Genomic DNA, 12,500 nt, shown 5'->3' on the forward strand with positions numbered 1-12,500 from the left:
TTGATGTTTGGAGTCTGATTCAGAATATGAGCCTTCAGATGCCAGCGATCACCAGGGAAGAAAGGTAGACAGACAGACAGACAGACAGACAGACAGACAGACAGACAGACAGACAGACAGACAGACAGACAGACAGACAGACAGACAAGACAGTCAGTCTTCAGCTGAGAGAGGGAAATGTCAGTCAGTTACAGTAACATAGAAGATTATTTAGTCATGAGAACCGCAGTGCCATCTCCTGGTGGAGCACTGCAGCTACAGTGTCCCTGATGACTGTCAGATAGAACTCTGGTCAACAATGGCAAACAGGCTCCAGTGGCGCAATCGGTCAGCGCGCGGTACTTATAAGACAGTAGCCTGCAGAGTGATGCCGAGGTTGTGAGTTCGAGCCTCACCTGGAGCATGAGTTTTAAGCTCCCTGTGGAGGGAGCTTCAAAACAAACACTGGTTATCAGCACTTATCTAGGGGTTCAGTGAAATAAACAGGTGGTGTTTGGTTTCGAATGAGATCCTCCATACACTGAACGATTTGTGGCGGAACGCTGAATTTGGTTTTATGTTTTATGTTGTATGTCAATGCAATGGGTAGAATAATCTTAAAATCATAACTTGGTATAAGGATAAGGATAATTCCTTTTAACAGGTCGTTCATGAAAGTCCTTGCGGTCTTGTTTCCATTGATGGTGCTGAGAAAAGGTCCGTACATTTTCCCACGTGTTTGCCTAACTGTTCAGAGACAGTGGGGCCATGTCAGCATTTCCTGTAACTGGTCGAGAGAAGAACTGGAAGAGGAAACTAGAGAACACTGCATTGCGGGATGGGTTGGAAGGATGGAATTGCATCATTCACAGAGACAATTACCTATACATACCTGGGAGCTCATGTAAATGTTGCATATAAGAACGAAACAACACTCCAAAGAGATGTATACCACTTTGAGCTTTGACTTTCCTAGTGTAAGTGTGTTCTGTATGAATTAATTGCAACTGACCTGTGTTCAAGGGGTTTGCTGAGTCAGACTGTCTTCTGCACAGATTACCTGTCTAGCTTTATTGGTCTGGACAAGCAGTGTGTGTGTGTGTGTGTGTGCGTGTGTGCGTGTGTGCGTGCATGCGTGTGTGCGTGTGTTCAAAGGACAACAGCAGAGGACTGTGTATGTCTAAGAATATGAAACAGGATATTGCTGACACAAACCATCCATGCTTGTTCAGCTTTCCCTTGACACATGAAGCTTAAAAAGCTTAAAAAAAAACAAAAAACAAACCACAGTATCTTGCAAGCTTTTTCATGTTTAATGTGTCCATTTGTGAGTCACCCACCGACCTCTTTGATCGATAGTGACTGACTTTTTAGCTTTTTACCCCTTTTTCTCCCCAATTTAGTCGTTAAGACAGTTGATTCCTCCCTACTCACATTTCTGTGTTGGTCACTGCAGTTGTATCCTACTGACTCACCTGCCAGTGAGGAGCTTCGTCCTACTCTTCCCCCCCAACACTCCCTGCTGACAGGTCAGGTGCCACCCCAGCCTGTTGGATTACGTGCAGTGACAATTATCACCCTCCCCACCCGAACACGGGCCAATTGTGTTTGTATAGATGCTCGACAAAGCCTGACACACCACGTTGGACTCAAAGACACAACCTCCGGCGACGGTGGGCAGGCTCTTTACCACCTCGCCACCCGAGCGCCTATAGTGACTGACTGGCTTCTGATTTGTCTCTCTCTAACCCTACTGTATTGTGTGTTGTGATTTCAGCTGGCAGGCGCAGGGGGCGGTAGAGAGCAGCATGGCTGAGCAGGGTCAGGGTCAGACCCAGGGCGGGGAGGGCTGCAGAAACAGCAGTCTGCAGAGAAAGAAACCGCCATGGCTCAGAATCGACATCCCTGCCATCCATCTCACCCCCGATGACACACCCACACTAACACACACGCAGGTAAACACGCTTTCCTGATGACACACCCACACTAACGATGTGCCATTTTTTATGGAGGAATTTAAAACTAGTCTGGTGTGGGTGTACATTTAAGTTGTAACATATGCCTACATTGGAACTAAACTTAAATCATTGGTAGTGGGTAAACTACGTTTGAACTTAAAAGCATAGCTGCTGCAACATTGTGCTGGTCTAATTGAGAATTGGTTAAATTCTGTTTAGCTCATATTGGTTTAGTTAATATTCGTACACGTTTTTGTTAAGTTTAGTTTAGTGTAGTTTTAGTTTTGTTGCACAGTAATGCATACAATTAAAAACGTGTGTGTGTGTGCGCGTGCGTGCGTGCGTGCGTGCGTGCGTGCGTGCGTGTGTGTGCGTGTGCGCCTCAGCCTGTGAAGTGTCCCCAGGGCTTCCTGCGGAGTGTCAGTATGCCAGGAGTGAACGCCCAGACGGCCATCTCTGCCCTGGACAACAACTACCTCAGACCTCCTCTACAGAGACTCCCATCCATCACACATTCCATCAAGAGGTACACACACACACACACCCACCCACCCGCCCGCCCGCCCGCCCGCACACACACACACACACACACACACACACACACACACACACACACACACACACACACACACACACACACACACACACACACACACACACACACACTTCTATGGGTGCTTTCTGCTTGCCTTTTTATGCATTATTTACTTTGACTAATACCTCCAGACTAACAATACCTGAACTACCTGAATACCTGAAGTGGAATTTGAACGTGACCTGTTTTCAATGCTCATTAACCTTGCTTTCTTTTCTCCTTTCTTTCTCTCCCTCTCCCCTCCGTCTTCCACCTGTGTACGGTTGGTCTTTCCCCATTGCTTCCCTGTTCGTATGTGCATGTGTGTTGGCATCCACACCATTGTGTGTGTGTGTGTGTGTGTGTGTGTGTGTGTGTGTGTGTGTGTGTGTGTGTGTGTGTGTGTGTGTGTGTGTGTGTGTGTGTGTGTCTGTCTCTCTGTCTGTCTGTCTGTCTGTCTGTCTGTCTGTCTGTCTGTCTGTCTGTCTGTCTGTATTTGTACGTGTGTGCATCTCTGTGTGTGCATGCGTGCCTGCCTGCGTGCGTGTGTGTGTGTGTGTGTAGTGAGAAGAGAGTGCATTTTGAGCGGGTCAACACCGTCCCCCCTAAGGGCCTCCGAGGCCCCAGGAGGGAGTCAACCTTACGCAGGCGCTCATGTGTCCCCAAAATACTCAGCCGGCGACGTTCCTCCATCCCCAAACAAATCATCAGGTACAAGCCTGGTGGAGAAAGATAGATATGGATGGAGGGAGGGAGGGAGAAGGGGAACTATTGAAGAAAGGAGGGGCAATGGAGAGAAGGAAAGAGGAAGAGAGGGAGGATGAGGAGAGATGAGAAGAGAGGAGAAAAAAAGAGAGCAGAGAAGAAAGGAGAGAAGGAAACAGGAGAATAGGAGTGGAAAGAGGGAGGAGGGGTGATGATTGAAGGATGGAGGAGTGAAAGAAGGGCCCCAAATGATAAACATTATCAGTGACTTGTTGATTCCTTTGTACAACTTAAGAGAGCGACTTTTCTCATTAAGAACATGTCGAAAAGCATCACATCACTATAGTGGATTAAGTTATCGGGGGGGAAAAGAACACTTGTTTTTAAAAGGAGGGCAGAGTACACGCAGATATAAGTGTTGATTACCAAGTGAGGCACTATTCAATTTACAATAAATGAAATGTAAAGATGCCCCATGTTTTGCACAATTGGTGGTTTGCTTGGCAATTTAGGAACTGAAGCTTATTCTCTTTGTGAACTCATTATACCACTGTGCGTCGGGACATCGGCTAAAAATAACATATGCTTGCGTGGAGGAAAATCTATCTCTGAAAGATGATGAGTTGAGTTGTCGCTTTGCGAAACGGAGTGGCCAAAGGCAGGATCAGAGGCAGGAGAAGAAGAAAAGAGAAAGAAAAACTATGAGGTGTGGGGGGGTAGATAAAGGGAGGCGAAGATGAAACGGCGTGCATAGCAGGCATGGACATAAGTTTGAATTAGATGTGTGCCTTTGTGGGTGGGTGCTGTAGAGGTCAACACACAATGACTGAAGTCTAATCAAAGATCACACCTGCGGTCTTTCAAAGGACCCAGAATACTTCAAAAGACCACTGCTCCAGGAAAATGGATATGGCAGCACGCCGGCATTAAGCCTGCAAAAAAAGATTTACGGCCGGGGACCCGCTCCCCCCCTGTAGCTTTTGTTGTACTTCGCATTCACGGTCTGCCCTCGATCCCTTTATTACAAAGCCCCTTTTAGCTCCTATGAAGGCATACATCATACAGATCAATTACAGACTTAGAACATGCACATCTATTCTGGTGATCAGGTGCAGGACAAACAGAAGATAAGCATAAAAAATCATTATAGTGTCAGCACGCTGTTACTTGCTCCCATTGTTTAATGCAAGATCGCAATTTGCAAGATCAACACTGATGTGTGTTAAAGCTGTTCATGGTCTGTAGCCTTGTCAGAATATCCCACCACCCACTTTTGGGTGCTCACCCACTTCCCGAAAACAGGAAAACATTGAAACCCAGGTAGGAGGTCTGTTTAAACTTGAGTTTTTGAATTCCTCAATTTAGCACATAAATCCTGTGATAATCTGGATAGGCTGGATTCTCTGTATGGTCTGGAGACCTTTTGATGTTGTGTATAATACATACACACAAACACACTACACATAGTAAAACGCACATACAGCACACACTCACAGACACACAAGCACATACACTTGTACAAACACACACTTACTCATAAAGGCTATCTTTATGTCTAATGCAGCATGTGAGCCACATCAAGGCTGTTCCTGTTTTTTTAAAACAACAGAGAATTTACTCAATATTGAGCCTGCACAACGAATCACAAAAAAATTGAAATCGCTTACTGACTAATACACATTTCAAGTGTCGTTTTTTGTTTTGTTTGGACGATAAATGCATGATAAAGCTTCTTAAGCAAGAACTGCAAATCGACTTGTACGCTTGAAGACCAAGCAATTTGGAATCCTCAGCATTCTCCTTCTCCACATTTATTAGACATTTTATTTGCGGTTCTGCTTCATTGAGTCAGAGGGGGAGACATGAACCACATGCCCTGTGTCCAGGAATGAAACTCAAGATGTTGTGTTTATGTGGTCGGCAGTGCATTACCTGGATAAACATTGCTCATACGGATATTACATATCATTTATCAGTAGCTAAATGTGTTATTCAGAAATAATGGTGGTGTACGCAAGTGTATTTCTGTGCGTGTGTGCATGTGTGTGTGTGTGTGTGTGTGTGTGTGTGCGCGCATGTGTGTGTGCATGCGAGCGTGCTGCGTGCATGTGTATACATCTGTGTGTATGCATGTGCGTGCGTCTCTATCCACTCATGCATCCCTGTTCCTGAATATGCATGTGATTCATTTGACCTTGTCAAGCCTTGTTTGACCGTGTGACTATATGGACAGTCCATCTGGAGGATAACAGGAAGGGGGGGGGGGAGGGGTACAACCTCCCACACTGCAAAATCCTGAATGCTAACTTAACTCTAATGGGGAAATGAAATGAACCTTCAGGATTTTGCCGTGTACATCTCTATGAGTCAGAGCCTTTTCATGTGGAGGATCATCCATTGAAGCTGACAGCACAGGAAGGAGTCAGAGGGATAAAAGCTGTACCGCTATTACATTATACTTCTAATGGTAGGTGTGTAGGCGTTTGTTACTGTTTGTTTTGTCTAAGATCATTAGAACAAAAGTGCACACTTTGTGACTCTACGTTGTGTCATGACTGAGCCTGTTCCAAATGTCGTACACTCCGAGAATTTACAAATGTAACCAAATGAACCTCATTTGTCTATTTGGTTCCATTTATACACAGTTAAATTAACACTGAGATTTTTACTGAGTGGTGTACAGTGATTGTGGTATACAGTGTATCTATGCGTGTGTGTGTATGTATGCATGCATGTATGCGTGTGTGTGTGTGTGTGTGTGTGTGTGTGTGTGTGTGTGTGTGTGTGCGCGCATGGATGTGTGTATAAATGTACCTGTTTTTGTGTGTTTTTTGCATGTCCGTGCGCACACTTTGAATGTGGGTCTTTGAGTAGCTGAACCCGTGAAAATGTGTGTGTTTGCCTGTGTGTGGGTGTGAGCATTCTTATCCATGTGTATGTGTATAAGTGTATGTGTGTGTATTTCCTAGAGTTTCATGTCCAGGCAAGACCCATCGCCCTCTCTGCCTCCCGCCCTCTCTCTCTCTCTCTCTTTCTCTCTGTCCTCCTCATGTGTACAATCCTTCCACTTTGCTTCTCCCTCTCTTTCTTTTTAAGCTCTCTTCCTGTGACGGGCTGGTATGTTAGTGGGAGAGCTGGTGTTTAGACACACTCACTAAACAGGACAGAGGGAGTGAGAGGGAGAGACAGAGTTTGGATGGGTTTGGGGGCTCAGCGATACAAAGAGACCAATAATACTGTGACAGAAAGAGGCAGAGAGGGAAAGTGAGAAAGTGGAAGACAACTTTGGTGGAAGGAAAAACATGTGACCAAGGGATGCTCGGAAGAGAAAACGAAAAGAGAAAAAAAGAGATGGCGAGACAGCAACGGAGAAAAGAGAAGACATAAAAGAGAATCATTCTGCGGCGAGAGACAGTGATTTAGTCACCTGAAAGAGGATCAGAGCTGCTGTCTCTGGAATCTCAAGAAGACAGGGGCTGTTGAGAGGACAGAATCCAAACACACACACGCACGCACGCACGCACACTCACACACACACACACACACACACACACACACACACACACACACACACACACACACACACACACACACACACACACACGCGCGTGTTAGACGGCCAAAGAGAACAAATCTCTGCTGAGATCTGAGACGATTTCCTTGATGACATCCAGCCCCAGCATCACCTCCCCTGGGCTTGTCGTCCTGGTGTGTAGGGGTCAACCTACTGTCTGAGATGCTCCAGCTGCCACTGAGACTATTTATGTACCAGTGTGTCATGTTTTTTTTTTTCAAGGATCTTGCTTTTCTTAGTTATAAGACCTCAACCCTGAGTGGAAAATCTTTGTCCTTGACAACCCCTGACTGAATCCCATTCCGGCTGCTCAGGAAAGCTCATCTTCTGGAGCCACGCCTAAGAGAAATCAACACATGGTATCAACTGTACTCATTATGGACTCCATACGCCACTGAGGAGAAGTCAATGATCAGAATATAGGACCTTTGTGTCAGAGTTCATCTCCGGGATCAACCTCCATGCCAAGGGATTCCCTTTTCTATCATGGAGATCAACGGCAGGGATTAGCCGCTTGTCTCTTGTCCCTTTGACCCCTGACGAGAGGCTTCTTGTGCAATCGCCAGACGCCGGAGCCTCAGTGCGAGGCAATTTCCAGGCATGCAGATACTGCCATAAACAGTACGGGATCTGCTCTCCCTGTTCCGTTTGAATCACTGTAAGCCACCGCTGGCCTAAATATCGGAAAATCCCCATATGGAACCTTGCACAGTATGACATGACCCATTGTGGTCACATCCGGTTGTGACCTGGCTGCGAGGAACAGGTTGCGCTTGTGGTTGTGAAAGATTAGGAGGTCAAGAGGTTAGGGGTCAGATATGATACACAGGTCACAGGGGTAAGTGAGGACGCTATGGTGTTGGTCTCTGGTAACTGTGTCTTCCAGGAATGACCGTGATGACCCTAACCCCCTCCCGGAGCTTTCTGGATAGGTGAGTCTGGTTCAATAATGTCAATAATAGTGACAATGATGAGAATTGTTTTTTATCGACAGACAGAGATGCTCAATGTGGTTTACATGCAGCAATAGGACAAATGCAAATGTAAAGATGAACGTTTGTGGTTATTTTGGGTCGCCATTATACTGTACAGTGATTTACTGTAGTATGGCACTCTAACTTGGCATCTACTCGGCTACTGTGGCATAATGTGCATGATATAAGCATGACGGCTGAATTGATTTCGCAATCTACACAGGCTGTGACTATACAGCAAAGATGAGTCTTAAAGTTTGCATTGCAGCTAATGTATTTCCGCCCCTCTGACACACAGTGGTAAAAGATAGACTTGGAGAGTAAAAATAATGGAATGGCTGAAAAGCACTCACAAATGAAAATCTTTCACATCAAAAAAGTTGCCTGTAATAGATCTTCTGTAATGCTCGTGCTCAACCGAGTTCTTTGGAACTCAGACTGCTGGTAATTTACTATTTTATTAGATAGTTAAATGCATATACCAGGTGTCCCAGGTCATAATTGCATTCACCTGATGTCCCAGGTCTTAATTGCATTCACCTGCTGTCCCAGGTCTTAATTGCATTCACCTGTCCTAGGTCTTAATTACATTCACCTTGTGTCCCAGTTATTAATTGCATTTGCGTGGTGTCTCAGGGCTTAATTGCATCCATAGGCCCTGAATTATAGATCTACAGTGAAAACTAGCAGTACTTTGGGTCCTCAGGGCGGAATTTAAGGTCATTAGTTAGCCCATTTTGGAACCCTGTATTCCTTATTTGTATTTGGGATGACGGTATCCAGGGTTCCTTGAAAGTCAATGCCTTCTTTCATTCACCCGCTGGTGGTACCACTCTCTGGTCTCGGACAAATATAACATCGCTAAAGTGTTGCAGAGAGATTTCAAAGATACCCTGAACTGCATTAGGGTCCCGCGGAAACGTGTGTTGATCGGCGCTAATTGGTGTTGCCATTAAACATGTTTAATCTTTTTGTCTCCGCCAGGAGACTATGTTTTCGTTCTCGTCCTTCCGTGTGTCCACCAAGCTAACATTGGTCAAGCTTCACGTGACACGTGACAATATGTTGAAAGGGTGTGCTTTGATTGGCTAGCGAGACGCATGATGAAATAGAGTCCTATAAATAGGTGTGTCACTTCAAAAGATCATTTATATCTTTTGAAGTGAGGTAAGACAGGATTAATCAGGAACAGTACTGGCGGAGACCTGTGCTCCGAGGAGCACATTTTCTAGTTTTTTTTGCTATCTTCCTCGCTCCATGCCCCGCCTCCTCCGTCTTGTCATTGGCTAGCTGCACTTTGCCCAGCAATCACAAGACGGGGGAGGCAGAGTCATCCCAAGTACATAAAAAGGTATACAGGGTTCTGAAAGGGGCTAGGTCATTAGTGAAACACCAAAACTGGCATTCTAATTGCATTTTAGTTCTTGATTGGCAATTGATTACTGTTTGTGCCATTGGCAGATGGAAGGTATTTGGAGTTGTTGTTTTTGTGGGTGAAGCCACTGTGTCTAAGCTTGTCTGTAATAATGACAGGTGCAGAGGACGTCTGCTCAGGCTTCAACAATCTTAGAATAGAGGACCGTTTATGTGAGTGAGCATGCTTGCGTGTGTGTGTGTGTGTGTGTGTGTGTGTGTGTGTGTGTGTGTGTGTGTGTGTGTGTGTGTGTGTGTGTGTGTGTGTGTGTGTGTGTGTGTGTGTGTGTGTGTGTGTGTGTGTGAGTGAGTGAGTGTGTGTGGATGTTACAGTAAGCCGTCCCTGGAGGACAGAGGTTGCTAACTGATGTGGCATTGTTAATCGTTCCTAATTGTGTCAGTGTGGTAGCGGTTGGGTGGTTTAATAATGATGCTTGCTGTAAGACATGTGTGCATGTCCCCACAAGACAAGCACAATATTGACATATACACACACACACACACACACACACACACACACACACACACACACACACACACACACACACACACACACACACACACACACACACACACACACACACACACACACACACACACACAACATGCACATTCCATGTGTGTATGCATGCACTTCCCCACTATTGTACAATTACTGGGTTTTCTAAAAAAGGAATGGGTGTGTAGTGTAGTACTGCAAGGTAGAAAATAACACAGTAAACACACCCATGGAGGCTGAGCAAGATTTGTTTTTGTTTGCAAACGTTGACACCCACACACTGAAAAAGACCTTTATATGGTCGCTGTCAGGCACAAATCTTTTATATACATATTTCATATGTTTATGTTTTTATGCGCACTGATAATAAAAGAAAGAAATGTTGCCTACTGCTCCTCATACTGTATGTCGCTTGTAGATATTTTCACTATGATGACATGAACAAAATAGGGACGCCAGGTTGAAAGTCGTTAAGTCTGCCTGTGGAAAGTATTAACAAGAGCTTGTGACTACATTGCATTGGAACACAGGTTCTTTTTTCCATTTCCTGAAAAGTAAGTAAGTATAGGCTAGCGGATGATTTTATTGAGTAAATTAAATGTCCCTTTTGTCATCAAACTGAAACCAAACCTTTGAAAACCTAGCCTAACTAGTTGTGTTCTTCAGCTGTCTGAGGTGTTCATGGATGGTTGATGTTTTCTTTCATCCTAAGAATCCACCTCAGTATTGTGAATGAATATTTGGCCATGAAACAGTGGTGAGATGTGTGTGATGGAAAAATAAAATAAACATTCTCCCCCTGTCTTTCTTCATTCTTCACGCTCTCTTTATGTTTCTCCTACCCTCTTTTTCTCTGCCTCCTGTTCGCTATCTCCCTCACGCTTTCAATTTCTTTCCCTCTATCTCCTTCTCCCTCTCTCCATCTGTCTCCCTCCTTCTCTGTCTTTCATGCTCCCTCTGCTTGTTTCTCCGTCAACCTCCCTCTCTCACCATCCCTTATCCCCCCTGTCTACCTAGGAAGATTTGTATTTACATCTGGATCTTCCCGGTGACCGTGAGAGCTCATATATGAATCACTCTGACCTACTTTGTTTCACTCAATCTCACTCTAAGTGACTAAGGGACCTCTCGTTAAAAAACATTGCCCCATTGGGGAGAAAAACAATCAGAGTCGCAGGGTCCACCCCCAGCCCATCATCATCCCTGCCTTCTTGTGCAGCCTTAAAAGGCTTCCCCAGCTGGTGTCTTTCCCAGTGATGAGGCCCCAAAGTGTTTATTACCACACGTTCTCTTGAAGTCTTCTCCAAACAGCTCCCCCCGTACTTGGCTCTGCTTCACTGAAATAACTCTTTCTCCTCTCCTCTTCCTCTGATCATTTTTCACACTGCCTGGTACATTCACAAGTGAGAACACACTGACAGACAGACAGACAGACAGACAGACAGACACAAACAAACAAACAAACACACAAACAAAATCACACACATTCACAGATAATGATCAAATTACCCCTCAGGGATCAGTCTCTATCTTATCTTATCTTATCTTATCTTATCTTATCTTTGCTTTTCTTATCACATCACATCACATCACATCACTCACTCACACACACACACACACACACACACACACACACACACACACACACACACACACACACACACACACACACACACACACACACACACACGCGTACAGCAGCATTTGATTTAGATGTAATGTGTAAAACCGGTTGTCTGCACACACACACACACACACACACACACACACACACACACACACACACACACACACACACACACACACACACACACACACACACACACACACACACACACACACACACACACACACACACACACACTGTAAAAGTGGGTCAGACCATCTGGCAGAGAACATCAGTCTCTTCATTTCCTGTCCCGGTGACATCAGAGACGTATAAGAGGGGACTGACACAGACGCTGTGTAAGCCGGAAACAGCGTCTCATTCGCTCCTGTTTTCCTCTGTGCCAGCTTGGTGTGGCTTCACATCTGTGTATATACACATAGGCAAACACACATACTGTACGCATACAGTCACAATGTAGGTTCATGCATACAGTACACACACACACACACACACACACACACACACACACACACACACACACACACACACACACACACACACACACAGATTTTATACATACCCTGCAGTACATGTCATGTCACTGAGGAAGAAGTTATATGGCTGCTTATATCTAACCTTTATATTATACCACCACTTATAATACTTCTACAATACATTATGATATTTGACAGCTTGTAAGAGCCTAGATGTCTCTCCACTAGGCCTAATAGCTATTGTTCACAGACAAACATGACCACACATTCATGAACACATACACTCACTTACTATATATAGAGCACCAGTATCAAATCTATCTATCATCTATCATAAACCATTTGCACATAGATACCACTTATAAAACTGTGTTCGAAGTGAGAACTGTGGCCGCCGTAGCTGAGTGGGCGGAGAGACGTCTATGTGTCCAATTGTCCCTGAGCAAAACACTTAACCCTTAACTGCTCCCCGGGGGCTGTACTAATAGCCAGTGGTGTAAAGTAACTAAGTACATTTACTCAAGTACTGTACTTAAGTAAACATTTTTTATTTTTTTATTTTCTTATTATTATTTTCTTATTTATTTTTACTGGAGTATTTCCAATATTCAGTACTTTTACTTCTACTCCACATCTCAGAGGCAAATATTGTACTTTTTACTCCACTGCAATTATATGAAAATGTAGTTACTAGTTACTTTGAAGATTTTGATTATCACAA

General features: G+C 44.6%; 1 protein-coding gene across 4 annotated transcripts in view; it reads left to right on the top strand.

The window, feature by feature from the left end:
• rhbdf1b (rhomboid 5 homolog 1b) overlaps nt 1-12,500 on the top strand; it is a 56,699-nt gene that overhangs the window by 26,746 nt on the left and 17,453 nt on the right. For 2 of the 4 annotated variants that reach the window (XM_084077702.1, XM_084077704.1), the window contains exons 2-3: nt 1,757-1,934; nt 2,324-2,463. In XM_084077702.1, the coding sequence (XP_083933828.1) occupies nt 1,788-1,934; nt 2,324-2,463 (287 nt within the window). In that variant the 5' untranslated portion in view covers nt 1,757-1,787. Of the gene's footprint in view, nt 1-1,756; nt 1,935-2,323; nt 2,464-3,075; nt 3,223-6,388; nt 7,723-12,500 lie in introns of those variants that run through there. The other 2 variants (XM_084077705.1, XM_084077703.1) reach the window with 2 other exon arrangements.

This window comes from Gymnoscopelus microlampas (assembly GCF_963454915.1).
Source record: "Gymnoscopelus microlampas genome assembly, chromosome: 14".
Classification (NCBI taxonomy): Eukaryota; Metazoa; Chordata; class Actinopteri; order Myctophiformes; family Myctophidae; genus Gymnoscopelus; species Gymnoscopelus microlampas.